General features: G+C 40.8%; 1 protein-coding gene across 2 annotated transcripts in view; it reads right to left on the minus strand.

Annotated features, from left to right (window-relative positions):
* Window positions 1–17,424, minus strand: part of MYO16 (myosin XVI) — a 417,071-nt gene that overhangs the window by 77,881 nt on the left and 321,766 nt on the right. For both annotated transcript variants that reach the window (XM_036301819.1, XM_036301818.1), the window contains exons 28-30: window positions 15,555–15,651; window positions 9,857–10,103; window positions 7,664–7,935 (exon numbers count right to left, since the gene is read on the minus strand). In XM_036301819.1, coding sequence (XP_036157712.1) covers window positions 7,664–7,935; window positions 9,857–10,103; window positions 15,555–15,651 — 616 coding nt within the window. The remainder of the gene's footprint in view (window positions 1–7,663; window positions 7,936–9,856; window positions 10,104–15,554; window positions 15,652–17,424) is intronic.

The following is a 17,424-nucleotide window of genomic DNA, read 5'->3' on the forward strand; positions in this document are numbered from 1 at the left end:
GTAAAATGTGAGAGTAAAGAGACAAGCCAAAGAAAGACCTATTAACTGTAAAGGATCCCGGAATTCCTATGTTTGAAAATAAAGGTTTCTCACTGCCAGGCTGTCCTGATGGCAAATAATTCTCAAGTGAAGAAATGACTTTCAAGCAGAGATGAAATCTGAGATATTTTCAAGAAAACATCATCTAAAGATGGAGCCAAGATCATGGCTATGAAACCCTTTATTGAGACGTCAGGAAGATTTAAGGTGATGCTTCGTGGATCTGTTCAAAGGAGCAAAACCACAGGACTTCTAAGAATCGTAAGTGGATTGCAGCACAGAAGTCTTGCAGAGAGCCCAAAGTAAAGAAGATAATTATCTCAGAGACTTGTGGATGTGGCTTTTGAATAATACAGTAGATTGTAAATTCACAGGAAACTCACAAAGCTTTTAAAGGAATTGGATCATCTTGCACTGAAAGGAGAAGACTTAATACAGAATGAGGAAGCTCTGGTACCTCAACATTTTATAAGCAGAAAGCAGGCTGAGAAAGCTACCAGCCCTAAACATGTCACATCTTGTGGGTTAGGAATTACAACTTACAGGTGAGCCAGGAGTCCAAAGCATGGACCTAAGACCCATGGCAAATCATTTCTAGGAACTAGGACAAAATCTTAACCAGGGCACAGGCAGTTTGCCCAGGTATTGTTCAGAACCGTTCTGTGAAAGAGTCTGCTGTGTGCCGCCCAACTTTCCCCCTTTTAAACAGGAACATCCTGGACCTTCCCTCCAATGCATGTTTGCTGTGTGGAGAATAGGTCCCTGGTCTTCAGATCCATACGTTCAATACTGGAAGAGCGAGCTATCCACCTGAACAGCCTTACCCGAGCAGCCAGGATACTCGAATCTGATTTAGATGAAGAGATCTGGGCATTGCACCAGAGCTTGGTGTGGTGATGGGATGAGGCATTGGGGCAATTGCCGGGGGAGGGAAGGAAAGTGCCTCTTGTATGTGAAAAGGATGTGAGCTGTTTTTGCCCCGAGGGTGGATAAGGCAATTTGTATTTTCCAAACATTGGCCACAAAACATAGTATTTCCAGTCCAATGAAGAGCTGGAAAGAATCTCTTTCTCCTCCCTAAGCTTGCATGTGCCTGTGGGAGTGCCTGACTCATGGACTGTGGTGGAGGTGATTCTGCATGACTCCCAAGGCTGGTTCATAGCAGGCGCTCTCTTTCCTGGAGCATGTGCCTTGGACACATTGATTCTCCATGAAGTCCAGCTACCCTGAGCTGTCATGCTACACAAATCACATGGAGAGACCACCTAGAGATACAGGTGCCCTAGCAGCCCTAGCCCCCAGACATCTGAGGTACCAGACCTGTGAGGTCCCAGATTTCAGAGGATTCCAGCCAGCATGTGCAGTTTTTCGAAGGACCTTGAGTAAGAGCCACCCAGATGAGCCTCGTTCACACCCAGAACCTGAGAGAGTACGAAGATAACCGTGCTGGATTTAAATCACCAAGTTTTGGGTGAGTAGTTGAACAACAATAGATAACTAATATGATATTCCCTCAAGGTTTTCTCTAGATGCAGAAAAAACCTTTATCTTTGAAATTAAACTATTACAAATAAAGTAGTATATTTTGTTAGGTGGCAGTCAAGAGCCTGGCCTCTAGGATATGACTGCCTTGGATAAGTGATGTGTGACAGGATATACCGCTGCACCCTGACTCAGTGTCCTCATCTATAGATGGGTCACAGTGATATCCCATTCCAATGAGTAGTTATAAAGATGGAAGATACTTAGCATAATGCCCAGAACATTATAAACACTCAGTAAGTGTTGGCTGCTGTCATCATTATCTTATTACTACAGAGCCAGAAATTAATCATGAATGATAGAACAAGGTTTCTGTATGATCTGGGGTTCAGCAATATCAGGTCACCTGACGTGCTTTATTGAAGATGTAGATAGCACAGTTCCTGTCATATTCCATAATCACTAAGTTATAATCCGTGGGGGTGAGGACTTGAAAGCTTAGTACTTCACAAGTTAAAATTAGAACACCACGGTTACAGAATTAAAGAATAATTTGGTTTATGGCTATTTCTTTGTGCCTGTGTGTGTATGTCCACCCAAATGCCCAAGTACATACTAGTAGTTCATTTGCAAATATGAATTTGAGGACCATTAGAAATAGGTTTACATTAAGAGTTTTTTTAACAGTATGTTTAGTCCTAAGATTTGTGAGTAAAACTCTTGCTAATACTTGACAATGTCAATAAGATGTCAGGTAGACATTTCATAGTTATAGATCATCTTCAGGACAAGTTTTTCTGTTCAAACAGTAACTTAAGGGTTAAACTCCACATTCTCAAGCTGACTCACCATTTCATACACTTGACTCTTATCTGAGTGACTGGGCAATGATCTAGGGACTTGTGTCATTTTAAGTTTTGTTAAGAGATAAAAATGTTCTTGTGCAAATACTTTCCCTTTGGCTTTGTTGTTAAGGCATGTCGGGTGACTTAAAACACCATTTGCTCCAGGACACAGGCTATTTGGCCCCATTCTCACTGAGAACAAGATACCTACATAATTGATCTATGAGAAAAAGGGAATGAGGGGCTTGTTCAACCAGAAAACATGTGTATCTCATGTGGATGTATCCATTGTATTCAAATTCTTCTAGTGTGATTTTGCCTAGTTTCAGAGCAAACTTAGTGCCTAGGACAGGACATCAAGGATGCCTAAATAAATGCCTGGTGGCCCACTGCATACATGAGTGAAAGTGATATCAAGTTACAACCAGCTACCCACCGGACAAAAAGGGCTCCTACTGAGTTGATATATTCCAACCTTGTTATAACACTTTGTGTGTGTGTGTGTGTGTGTGTGTGTGTGTGTGTGTGTGTGTGAGGAGCCCTTGTTCTCATCCCATCTTTACCCATTGGACAGCATTCTACAGGCATAATGCCACTTAAATGTCCTTCCAGGTCCTTCCTCATTTCCCAGCCAGCATTAGAACCATTTGCTCTGTCCCATACCATCCTGTTCTTTTTGCTATTACTCTGCTTATCTCATAATTTGTTTACCCATTTATCATCCCCACTGGCCTCTTCAGGGAAGAGCCAAACTCATGAAATACACTTAGTTAATATGTGTTGAATGTGAAAGTGCACCATCAATTGTAAAACATGCAGTCATGTTCTCCTGTTATGTCCAGTAATACAATTCCCGGGACAGTGTTCACAGAAAACCTAATTTCTGTCAAATTTCGGGTAATAGTAAAAAAAAAAAAAAAAAACAGTATAAAGGGGCTTCTGCTAAAAAATATGTTGACAAACCAAATCTGACAAATCTCCAGGGGACATTGTGAACCTTGCCAAATTGTGCTCATTTCAATTTATTGATAGAAAGCTAATTCTGCTTTAATGAAAGCAGCACAAAGAAATATATTTCTATAACATTCATGTTTTCATTCAGTAAGTATTTATTGAGTGCCTACCATGTGGCAAGTGCTGTCTAGAATAAAGATATAAATAAGACAGTCAGAAAGAAAAGAAACAGAACATTATTTCCAAATTAAGCCCCACAGCTGAACCACTCTTATATCTATACATTATAAACTGCATTTTGTTGAGAATGGAGTTGTATGGCAATGAAAAAAAAATGATTCCTCAATGCGTAATTCATAAGGAATGGGCTGCTGGAGTCTGCAGGGAGGGTGGCTGTGGAGGTCATACCACAGAAAGTAAAACGATGGAGGCTACCGTTGCCCAAGAAAATCCTTTCTTTTGCCATTTCATCATCTAGTCATCACTGTGTTTGGGAGAAAGCCTGGACTCTGGATTTAGAGAATCAACTCTTCCCTCTAGAAAGTAATGGAACTGGGAGCCCCCTAGCAAAGAGAAAGTGAAGCCAGGACCCTAGTCTCCTTTTCTTAGTCACTGTTTGCAAACACCAACCCCAGACGTTTAAAAAACAGTACTTTCAAATAGTTGGCTCTAGCTTGTTAATAGTTTGCAAACAAGCATTAAAATTTACTGGCCCATAAAATTGTTTCAAGATTCTCAGGTACAAAGGTAGTAAAAAAAAAAAATGAGCCCTCTCGCCTGCCCCTCTTTATGGCCACTTGTTATTGCATAAAATCCTATAGGAAAGGCATGTGTTAATAAGATCAAGACTGGTCACAAAGATTAAGACTTTAATGTGACTAATTATTGGTTTCTCTAAGATTCTTCCTCTTCATTCTCCAATCAGATCTCCATTCATTCTATAACCTTCTGAATGGATTAGCAGCTTTATTTGTAAAAGAAAAGAACTTAAACTAATTTTTAATGAGCCCTCAGGAATGGCTCAGATAATAAACTGATCTCAGTTGTGGTCCCTGTTCTTATGAAACCAGGGTTCATAGAGTATTTTAAGTAGTGATCAGATTTTCTTCTTAACTTTTGCAGAAGGATACATTTGTGACATCTTACTAGGTGCAAAAAAACTCAGTACAGCAGGTACTCAAAGAATGCCATTCCATACAGCGTGGTTTTGATAGTTGATGAGATGCCACAGAAACCTAATTCTTGTTTATATCAATTAGCCTATTGTAAAATTGGTTTCATTATACCTCCATTTGCTTAACATCACAGAACTATGGGCAACATTAAGTGAGGCCTGACTGTACTGCCCCTGTGGTAAAGACATGCAACTCTTAGAATCAGTGCTCTCTGAGAACTTTGTGTGATGATGGGAAATTCCATACCAGTGGCTGTTGAGTACTTAGACTGTGACTAATGACTGAATAACTGAAGTTTAAATTGTATTAATTTTCATTACTTTAAATGTAAAGAGCCACAGTTATTAGTGGCGACTATATAGGACACCTTGAGCTCCTGTCACAATGGCATAAACGGGACCAGAACCACTGCTGATGGTGGGTTTTTTACTAAGAGTGTCACCACCGTTGTGATTATGGATTAGAAGTCCATGGCCTGAGTGATGAAGCCCCTCTAATGGCCCTTGACTCCTAATGCTACAAAACTAACTAGCACACCAGCTTGATTCCAACATGCAGGTTAATTTTTTTTAAAAAAACATTTTTTATTGATTTCAGAGAGGAAGGGAGAGGGAGAGAGAGATAGAAACATCAATGATGAGAGAGAATCATTGATCAGCTACCTCCTGCACGCCCCACACTGGGGATTGAGCCCACAACCAGGGCATGTGCCCTGACCAGAACCAAACCATGATCTCCTGCTTCATAGACAGAAGGTCAATCACTAAGCACCCTGGCTGGGTGCAGGTTAATTTTTTTATTCTTCAATATATATTTAGAACATATTCTAAAATGTGGGAATTCATCTGCACCCATAGGAGATATGGTGATGATGGTAAAGTCATCAGGACTAGGAATCATAAATTGTGAAAATGAGTAAGTATCATAGATAGGAAAAAAGGAACTTATTTATGGAGTGGCCCTTCTACACACCTCCAGTATGTGAATTTACTGTGGTGTGATCTATGGTGGAGACACTTACACGCACCTTACTCATATGTGAGCTGAAATTAATTTCTAATTAAATTTTACATAAAAATCTTGTGAGTCTAAGGAATCACATCATGTATTTTATACTGCAAATCTTGAGAGACTTGTGATTCCCTACAGTAGTAAGGAGTTTCAGAATTTTGCAATTGTAGACTTTCGTGCATTTTCTTCATTCATCTTTTTTCTGTCACTTTATTTTATATATATTTTTATCCCATGATTTTTGAATAATTTTTCTTAATTGACATTTTTTGCTGCTCATATGAGAGACCTCGGTTTTATTTTATATATATATATATTATTGTCTCCTTTCACAACGATGTGACTACTTGGCACTTGGTTACTCTAAAATCTCACCTTCAGGGCAATCGGTCTCCTAATATGCACACAAAGAGAAAGCATTTTTAGACTTTACCAGCTTTTCTGAGACCTGCTTATTCAAATTTATAGAGCTTGTTTGAAGCATTCAAGTTTGAAGGGGGCTTTATATTATAGACACTGTAACTTTCAACCTTGTTTGGTATTGTGTCTTTTTTTTCTATTTCTGATGCTATTTTGAGTCTTTACATCTCCATCTCGTTAGTCTTAGACTGTTAAATACTGTTCTTCCTATTTCAATATGCCAAAAAAACTTTCTTCATATTTCAATCACACCTTTTTGAAATCTGTACCATAAATACAGAGGCCTCAAAGTAATAATCGTGGAAATGTGAGCTCGTCTACTTTCTCAGGGAGTGGCTTCCTGATTTTTTTAGAGGGGGAGCCTCCTCTAGCTTGTGTGCATTGGGAGTATTGTGTGCATGTTTTCAGGGAGGTCCTGTGTACACCTCTATACCAGCTTGAACACTCTCTTCTAGGGGATTTCCCTAAGGTCATGTTCACTTCCTGTTGTCCTTATTGCCATGACACTAAAGATACATACTTGGATTCTTCTCCCCAAAGTTATAAATTTCGCCTCCACCTCCATCTAAGCATTATTGCATCATGACTCATACATTATGACAGCAACATTTTTTAAACTAAAAATTCTTCTAAAAATCTATTCTTTCTTAAAGTGACTGGCACAAGGCATCTTGGAAGAAAGATAACGAGGGTGTACTCATTGCTCCAGGCTCCTGGCCCATGGATTTTGCACGGCTCCTGGAGTCAGCCTTCTTTTTCCATAAGATGAGCTTATGGTTTCCCTGCGCTTTTTTTGGTTCATTTATTTATGGAAAGAACTGTGTTCCATCTTATGTTCAGATAATATTTTTCTAATGAAACCTGCACAGCCATTTTATTTAGAATTCTGACTACCCCCGACACACTACCACCTCTTACCATATTTATTTTTCTCTGCAGCAACATCTTCTAAGATACTCAATGGATTTTGCTAGTTTATTATGTTTACCATTTGTCTTCCCCTCCTAGAATGAAAAATCCACCAGGAAAAGTGGTTTTGATTGTTTCATTGATGGTGTATCCACCTCGCCTAGAATAGGACCTAACTTTTAGTAGGTGATAGATAAAATCTGTGAAATTAACAAATATTCTGCAAAGAAGTGCTTTCTCTTAAAACTTAATAATTAAGCAATAAGTCTCATGAACTCATCTACAAGATACCTGACTGTGAGTAAAGTGTGACTTTTCCCATTTTGCATAAATAATTCTAGAACACAAATGCAGAGACTTTTATTATTTAGTTCCAAAAGTTTCACTAACTGAATCCTGCCATATCGTGACTCTCATCTGTGTGAACTGTTTCACTTACTGCATAATAAAGCAAGCTCAAGTTTTAGTGGGATTGTGATAATAGGGAATCCTGATACATTTTTGTTTAGGCTAAAATTAGTAAAAATGCACATGGACTGGCGACCAATGTTCTGAATTGCTCTGATTTGAGGCTCAGCTCCTCATTCATGTGGAAGTGGGAACGGGAGTTAAGGAAATGATACATAAGTAGCTTTTTCCTAAGAGGCTTAGAGATTTGAATACAGACTATTTATATTTAATGATTAAAGAGCCGCTGGCAAGCGAACAATTGGATTTATTCCTATTAAAAATATATTAGGGTAGCAATACTGCCATGGGGCTCTCAAAAACCGGAAGTCAGTGCATCAATAACCCAAGGAGCCGGTTTCCTCCTTCCCTGTGGCTAACCTTCAGTCGATGATTCCTTGGCTGCGGCCCACAGGCAGGCGCTCACAGCCTCATAGGAGGCGCTCAGCCGCGTGGCAGGGTCCCTCTTTGGCTTGGGCGGAGGCTGTTTCCGTGGTGACGGGAGGCCACTGCTGTCATCCAGGCTGAACACCGAGTGCAGAGAAGGAGACCGGGTGGAGGAGCCAGCCAGGGACTGCACCAGGCTGTCCGCAGCCATGGGGACTGGGACGGAGCTGCAGTGGAAATGCCTGGGTCCACTCCTGTCTTCAGTTCTTGAGGGGAACAAAACACAGACAGCACCCAGAGAGGCCCGGATGCACTATGTTCAGAGGGTGACAATGAACCTGCTCAGCCAGACTTAACCAAGGCTTTCTGGTGAACAGCCCTCCCCGCGAGGCTGAAGGATGCCTGGGCAGCACTCTGGTGACCCACACATCCAGAGAAAGCTGCCCCATCCTTCCAGCCCCTGCTTTCTGATAAACGAGCACCTTGGAGATTCATCATTATCACTGAAGACACGAAAGCAAAAAACAAAACAAAATAAACTCACACAAATGCAACACTTGTTAAGGAGTGCTTACATTTTCCACCAGGCATTCACTGAATGAGTTTTTCACACTCTGATTATTAAGCAAATCAGAAAACCAGAATTTCAATCTGGATGATCATTTCTGGAGAACCCATCTTAATAGAGAGTTGCTGATGCATCAGATGCTGGGAGTTCATCACCACTTCCCCTTGCAAAACAACATATACTTAAAACTATCAAAGTTTTACTTTTTTTTTTCTCTCTCTCTCTCTTTTCTCCTAACAATTTAAACCTCATTGGCAATTATTTAATTATATGCTGAATTATTATTTTTCTTCTGTCACTCCTTCTGGTTGTCCAATGCCAAGTAAACTGTGGGTATCCAAAAAAAATAGACAAATACTTCTTCACTTAATTTTACATCAGGCAAATGAACACATAATCAAATTGAGAAATTGGGGTGGCTGTTTAGCTCCAGCAGAGAAAATAACAGACATTATTCTGGAAGTCACATAAAATTAATAGTTATCTGGTTTTAAAAAAAATTCCTTCTGGCTTCATATGTCAATATAATCATGTAGCACCAAGATGCCAATGCATCCATTTTACAAGGGGTCTCTGAGCATTTGTTTTAATAATTATATCTTTGCATGGCAGCACACCAACAGGGCTGGGATCCACCGCAAGGCAGAGCCCGACGCCCGTGTAGAAAACGAACTAGCTGAAGATAAAAGCAGGGCGCTCAGTGGATAATTTGTTTTCCTTGTAATGTTTAATTACAGTTTTCCATACAAAGGGATTTTTTTTTCCAGTTTTTAATCACTGAGATATTTTAAGCTACTTAGTGAGAGGCATATTACCATTTCCACTTCAATAAAAAAATCATTTGACATAGGCATTCAAGGCAAAGGGGAGTCAGTTCTTAGTGAGAAAAAGAACTAGATATTACCAAGTTCCTGTGGAACAAACAAGCATCTCCTTGACACAGTGAATTAGGATCCGAGGGACCCATGTGCCTGCCCTCCCGGGGAGGGGACTATGAACCACAGGAGTCCTCATGTTTTACGGAGAGGCACGAGTGATAAAGAGGAGAAGGATCAGGTGGTCTCCACTTGTCTATTTCCGCCTCCAAAGTGAACTTTAAAATAAGAGTCTCTCCCCAAAGTGTTCCTTATTGGCAAAGAAAATGAGACAGTTCACTAAGGAAAATATCTGTACAACCATTTATTGGTTTCACTACTTCTGTTTTGAGAGTGGCTTCTCCATTTTTTTTTTATTAGATTTCCAGAAGTTTCTCAGAGTGAGACTCTGGTATAGATGGCACTTGTATAAAGATGTGGAGAAGCCAGGTAAGACAGACATATCAGATGCCTTAAAACTTTGTGCTTGAAAGGGAAGTGATTGATGCAAGCATTGTAAGTGAAGCAATGATTATTTCATTGGACTAAACTCACACATGTAGCATTTACTTCATTAAGAGGATGCAGAGGAAAAGCATCCTCTTGGTTTTTACGAGGTTTCAAATAAAGGATGGGCACATACTTGCCAGTTCCCGTAATTACTGTCATATTTGATTGAACTTTGCATTAAGGGCTATCGGAACTTTCTTGATGCCACTGAATCAATTACATAGATAATTAAAGTTGCACACTGTCTGCCTTTACCTTTTGGTTCCTTCCTCTTGCTTGCCTCTGGCCTCCAACTTCTCTTTGTGGTAAGTAGCATTCATTTCATTCCTGAGCCGGTCATTCTCACGGGCAATGTCTGAAGCATTCTGAATGACCAGGGCATCATAGGTCTTCAGCCCCATGTCCTCTGTAATCTGCAGGAAGCTGTTGATGGATGTGACCTCTTGCTGTCTGATGCTTCTTTTCTGAAGCAAGTGCTGGCGTGCCAGAAATCCTCTTATAACTTCCCCATAAAAGAATGCAATCAGGGGTCAGGGAGAGAAGCAAAAGCGGAAAAACCCAGACCCATACCAACAAAAGTCACAGTACATTTATGTCTGAGCAACTACAAAATAAGATATTTAATTCAGAATAAAATGTACTAAAACATTCTAATCTTGCATTAAAAAATATCTAAATTCAGTCATGATAACGCTAGAGACACAAATCCTTAAACTGAATGAGGTCATGCAAGTAATCTACACTAATAAAAGAGAAACATGCAAATTGGTGTCACTCCGCTACACCCACAAGCCAATCAGATGAGTATGCAAATTAACCCAACAAAGATGGTGGTTAATTTGCATACACAGGCGAGGAGCGAAGACTGAAAACTCCGGTCGGAGTGAAGACTGAAGACTGAAGACTGAAGAGGATTGGCTTCTCCGCTGAGGCTGGAGCAGGGAAGCCAAGTTTTGCTGCAGCCGGAGGGGAGAAGCCTATCCTCGAGGCTTGGCTTCTCTGCTGCAGCTGGACCAAAGGCCAGGGTCCCGAGGGGCCGGAGGAAAACCGGTGCTGGCAGCCAGGGGAAGGAAGGCCTATTGCGCGAATCTTCGTGCAACAGGCTTCTAGTATCATAATAAGGCTCCCACATTTTTTTTGTTTGTTTGAGAGGCTGGACATTGATGACTGGACTAAAGTCAATGAAAAAAAACAAGTTCCAAACCCCAGAGAATTTTGGGGTTTGACTCTAACTGGACCATTTTGGGACACACTGATTATCTTTCATTATATCATATTATAACAGAAATGATGAGGCTCCTGGAATCACTCTTTGAAAACATCATGCACATATTGTTAATAGGACTGTGATTTAACCCTTAGAAAAACTAACACTGCACTTACAACTCTAGGAAGAGATTGTGTAGAAATATAGGACATCCTCCCTGCTCTCTGAGGAAGCAGGGGTAGAAAAATGTGTAAAAATTGGGGGAAACAAGTGAGTGAACACATTTTGAAATGGCTAATTTCAGCACACATGTAAGACTTGAAATAAAAACAATGAGCACAATTTAAAGGCACTTCCATGTGTTCGGAACACCATTCGATCACTCACCGCCCCCACTCAATCATAATTAATACTCCATTATCTCCATTCTGTAGACAAAGAGAAGCATAGCAAGGCCTTATTACAGTGTGTAACACTTATTATAAACAACTAGAGGCCTGGTGCAAGGATTCGTGCACTGGTGGGGGCGTGGCCTGCAGGGATTGGCCTGCTGTGGGAGCCCAGCTCATCCCGGTCAGCTGAGAGACACTGCTACTGTGGGAGCACGCTGACCACCAGGGGGCAGCTCCTGCGTTGAGCGTCTGCGCCCTGCTGGTCAGTGTGCATCATAGCGACTGATCCACAGGTCCTTCTGGTCATTCCGCCGTTCGGTCTCTGGGCTTTTTATAGCTATAGATATGTTCATAGCCTCCTTCAGCTTAAGGATTTTTGCCTTTAGTATTTCCTGAATTTTGATTTCCCTTTTTAATACGAGATTAGAGTATGTCAGTAAATGTTTATTCTGGGTTAAATGTATCTTCCTCCAAGCAAATACAATCAATGAATAGAAGAGCCAGGATTTGAGTCTCTGGTTATGAGGCCAAGCTCATTCCCTTAGCATCTAACCACTCAGACATCCCATGATCTGTCACTCTGCAGAGAGCAGATCACCAACAGGGAAGCCAAGGTAGCATGCCTGCGATCTGTGTGAGGAAGAACTTTGTATAACACTGAGCACAGGGTATAAATGGATCAGGTTGCATCCTGAGAAGGGGACTCTGCTTCCAGTCCCTGAGCAAGTTCATGAGAGCAAAATGGCCCTCCCTGCTTGTGGATGTTGTGGACAGATGCAGGGAGAGTGATTACTATTGGGTCCTTTTGACTCTGGGATGCCATCCCTTCCAATTCTAAGTTTCTAAGATTAGAAGGGACTGTTCGGATTTTAAAAAGGTCTATACTTTCAGGGAAAACCAATGAGTGTAGCAAAATCACTTTATTCTTGTCTGTAGGGGAAGAAAAAAAAGGCTGTGAAACATTGAGTGCTTTAAAATAGTCTGTGGCTACTGAAGAACAGTGTGTGGGTTATCTCTGACATTCACTTGATGCCTTTTCTTGATTACAAGGTGGAAAGCTGCACACGACTTTCCACAATTACGGCTTCAGAGGCAAACACTCTGCAGGCAGTTAAAATGCTTCAGGTTTTTCTTCCGATGGCAATACTAACTGTTTAGCTACTTTGGAATGCAGTGGTACTGAATTAACTGTAAACAGTCATGCTGCACTAATCTAAAGGGGGGAAAATTAAACAGTAAAAGGTACAACCAGACTTATAGAAAGAGAAAATGCGGAATAAGCGTTAACCATGTGATGGGCACACTGGGAGAAAGCAGAAGAATTCAAACTGGCCCATTCACTTGCTGTTTCTATTACACTGAAAAACAACAACCCACCAATAAAAAACAAAACACCAAAAACTGAGACATTGACTTTTGGAAGTACCAAGCTGTTTAATCTCCTGTAATAAATGGAATATTAATGTGGATATGCCAGATTTCCTGTGACCTCCGACATCAGCAGAGCTATTCCCTGGATTCATGGCCCAGAAATCTATGGTCCCGTATTTGGAGAACTCCATTTTCTCACATTTCATACTAGCGCCTTTCCAAATTCTTTAAACATGTTACACCAGTTGCTAAAAATTGGTATATTTAACAAGGGACAACTAATAAAAATAAATTTGCTCCAATATATATTGATACTTATTCTCTTTCTGACAATTTTAAAAGACTGCTTTTATGACATTTATAGTATTCAGATTTTAAGTTTCATCCAGGACAAAGTAAACATATATAGTCAGAGAGAAACTTCTGTTACAAATAATTTAAGATTAAATAATTTAATTTAAGATTAAGAGTAACAGTTTTCTCCCCCCCCCCAAAGAAAAAAAAATGAGAACTCTTGAAAAACTGGAAATGACACCACATCATATAAATTTTGAGTAAATTTCATAGTAGCAAAAAGTACTGAAGGAACTATTCCAAGAGATATAAAAAGAAAAATCAATAAGTAATGCTTTGCATTTAAGAGCCTATAATTTAAAAAAATGCTTTTATATACTTTATTTCATTTATGCCATAGGAAGTTATGGTTTTCATCTTGATGCCATTTTGTAGACCATTCTCAATTTTTTATCTTTAGAGGTGAAGAGATAACTAGAGTTCTGCTCATTTCTTTTGTTTCAGGTCAGCAGGGCACAGCAACTTCTCTTTGTAACAGAATAGAAGAAATTCCTAGTGGGCAGCCCTGATGGAAGACAGGGGACACATTCTTCTAATTATATTTAAGGAACATTTCCAGGAGAATTGGATACTTCCTTCTATGTACATATAACATGATAATAAATGGGGTTCTCAGTTAACTCCATAGTGCAGTGATTAGAACACTGGTCTTGTAAATTGGATTCTTCCCATTCTAATCACAGCTGAGGCTGGAAATGCAGCTTCTGATTCAGGAGGTCTGGGGTGGGGCCTGAAAAGCTACATTTCTAAGCATCCCATGTGGTGCCGAGGCTGCAGATGCTCAGGTCACAGGGTGGTTTGTCAGGGCTGGCCACACAAACAGGAACTGCCAAGGTTGGTCCAAAACAGACCTGTGACCCCAGCCTCTCTCTACACTGATGAAGGACAAAATTAAAGAGGCCAGCTGATCATCACCCACAGAGAAGCCACAGTTGCCAAGAGTTGAGGGTGGGTCCTTTCCCTAACCCAGGCCTCCCCCACTGCCTCCGCCCTCCAGGCTGGTGAACGTGGCTTCTGAGGACCACCCCGAGAACTTGCTATATGACTCTGGAGTTTGGAGGACATGGCGGCGCATGACCCCTGAGAAGACGGATGCTGCATCAGTGGCTGCTGCCAGGCCCTGAATGCAGGGTAGCTCTGCGGGGAGAAGCTACACCTGTCAGGACCCAGGGTGTGGTTCTCCAGCACCAGACATGGTTTGCAAGACAGAAATGTCTGCTTGCAGTCATTTAAAGAGACTTCTTAGACAGCATAGAGGCCTGGGCGGATAATGTCCATGGGGTACCCGGGAGCTGAGGGGGGATTATAAGTGACTGTCCAAAGGAGAGGTCTTGCCAGTCCTCAGGTGGGTAGTGCAGATAAGTGCTGAAATGTGCCCACATATCCAAATCGCCATTGAACACCTGATCACCCCACCAGAGGAACCCCGGGCCAGGTCACACTGCAGATGGTCAGACAGAAGAGCTGCTCTGTCCCCACACTCTCTCCCTCCCCTTCGTCAGATTTGGAGGGTCACAGGTGCGCATGAGCCTAAGTAGGCAGGAGGGAGTGCCCACTGCCCACCTGTGGGGTCCAAGAGGTCCAAGATGAATGTTTTTACTTAGAATGAAGTGCTGAATTGTAAGCGTTATTTGGATGGAACTTGTTTATTCTGAATGAGACGGTTTGAGGAACCAGAATGTAGCAGTACTTTTTATCATCAGAAAATGATAAGACATTGGAGATTTAATGAGGGGCGTGCCTGGATGAAACCAGGGGTTTCAAACGGATAGAGCCCTGAACAGAATGAAACTGATTTCTGCATCCTGTGAAATGTCTTTGCTAGCTTTGAACAGCTTCAAATATACTAGAGAGCTCATTACATTTCCACCAAACAGTAACACATGGATTAATTTTTTCCGTTTTCCCTTTCTTTGATAATTGTATTTATAATGCATAATTAAATTATTGAGAAAATTAAAAATGTATTAAAGATATATGTTTTATGTGAGGCATAGTTATGATTTTTAATATGTAGCCATTTTTGATGGTCGCTTGGATTTTGATAGGAAAAGAAATTCTAAAGAACTATTTCAAAGTTAAAATGACAAAAAATGTTATCTGCTATCAAATATAATGCTCCAGATATCATCACTGCTTCACAAAGGAAAAATAAAGTCCAGGATTTTCCCATGCATATGCAGAATCACATAAAATATGATGTAGCCAATTGACTGACTGAACTGGCTGGGAATCTGGCTTCTTAGCTGGATCTAAGTACCACTGTGGGTTCAAAGGTACACGCTTCTTGTCAGGATCAATAAGCACAAATATTTGCAAGGTAGAGGATGCATAAAGCCTAGGGTAGGCATAGCTCTTCTTCCAAACTGTGGTTTAGATAAAAATCTGCTACAAAATATCAGATGAAATGACTACCACATAAAGCATGAGCCGTGTAGTGTCTGCATACACTGATTCACACACAGGTAAAGAGCAAACTAAGCCACAGTGCTGCCTAAACCCCCGAAAAGTGTCCGTAAGTAGCAGCATAGAGTGGATGGAGCAGTTCACTCCAATGTAGATCCCACTGATATTTAGACTTCTATTCCACAACTCACAAAAGTTCATATATGTTAGTGTGCACTGTTACCTTTTTGACAGATGATAATTTTTCTCTGCAGCTGTAGGCACAAATCATTGAGCTGGTTGGCATGGCAGTATTTTAGAAACACTTTTCGGACTCCCATCTAAAATATAAACAGCAAGGAAACATTTAATAGCCCGGATATGCCAAAATGATGATGAGAAAACCAGCAGGCAAGAGATTTTTCCAGAAGACAATTAGAATAAACAAAGCGAACAAATTTGATTCCAGTACATCTCCCTTATTATTTTTTAACACTACTAACACCTAATCCCAATCACCCAAATTTTGTTCTAATAAGTCTCTTTATTGTGTGTACACATTGTCACCAATGTTTGCAAATGCCTACACACTACAGTTGTGGCAGTTGCATCATGTAGTGCAAAATACTGACTGGCTTTGACTCTTTTTTTATTGTTGACACTATTACAGATGTCCCCCACCTCCCCTACCTTTGTCCACCTCCACTCAGCCCCCCACCACCACTCCCCTAGCTTCACTACTCTGTTGTCTGCTCATGGGCTACGCATATGTGTTCTCTGGCTACTCTCTGCACCTTTTATCCAGTCCTCTTTATCAGAAGATACAGCCAGCCCCACGTATGAATTTTCACACTGGCAGAGCCAGACCTCTAACTTTCCTTTGTGATCCTTTTCTTTTCTCAACCCAGGGCAGGGTGGTTAAGTTTACAAAAAAGGAAAACAACCAAGCAAAACGACCCAAACAAAACATACAGAGGTCACACAAAATTGTCTCATGTCAATTAATTTTTCTACTAAACTGTACATTATTATAAACTAGAGGCCCGATGCACAAAATTCATGCAAGAGTAGGCCTTCCTTCCCCTGGCTGCCGGCACTGGCTTCCCTCTGGCACCTGGAACCCAGGCTTCCCTCTGGCACCAGGGACCCGGGCTTCCCTCACAGCCCTGGCTTCATCCGAAGGTCATCTGGAAGGCTGTCTGGTCTAATTAGCATATTATGCTTTTATTATTATAGATCAATGTATATAGCTGCAATTATAGAACTGCAACATCAAAGTAAAAAGACTCAACAAAGTCACGTGAGCAATAATTTTCTAGTCATCTGCATAAGCAGAAGTACACATTGAGCTTTATTCTCTAGAATTTTAAAATTTCATCACGTCCCCAAATTCGTTTCCATAAAAAAGGTTAGTGGTATGCGAGCTAGTCCAATCATGCTGCTATTGATGAAAGCAGCTACCAAAGAGAATTCTTAAAAACACACAACAATAAGCCATGCCGAGCATTTAAAAAAATAATTTTCCTGTATGTTGTGCTCGTTTTCTAAGAATTCATGGAACTGAATGCCCTTTACAATGTAAGTGTTCACAGTCTCTCAGAGGAAGCAGGCAAAAATAATTGCAGAAAAGCCTGGTAAATACTGACACAAAGTGTTGTGGAAGCTCGGAGGTGATGCTCTGTTAGATAAAGAGGAAATACTGCATAGGCAAACCTGGTAATATGTTCATAATCATATTCTCAGCACTTGAGACAAACACTGTTAAAATAAGAGGAAGACTAACATGTGTGCTCCCAAGCATGACCTGAGGACATTAAATGATAACACCGCACAGCCTGTGTCATACATCACAGTGACACCCAAGGCTTGCATGTATATACACATCATTAGGTACTGGAAAGGTTTATAGGTCAGACTTGTCTTCAGAGTACGTGGCCAGAGGCAGTTTATGAACCTTTTCATATGGAAACGGAGTTTACTTCAAACATATTTTGTTACTTCCCATCTTTCCTTCTAACTCTCCCCTTAGCCATGTTGTCTTAATGAAACACCCATTTACACGGAATTGGGACCGGAATCTTATACTGTGGTAGCCAGGGTAGTTAGTTAGATCA

This window comes from Myotis myotis, unplaced genomic scaffold (assembly GCF_014108235.1).
Source record: "Myotis myotis isolate mMyoMyo1 unplaced genomic scaffold, mMyoMyo1.p scaffold_m19_p_3, whole genome shotgun sequence".
Classification (NCBI taxonomy): domain Eukaryota; kingdom Metazoa; phylum Chordata; class Mammalia; order Chiroptera; family Vespertilionidae; genus Myotis; species Myotis myotis.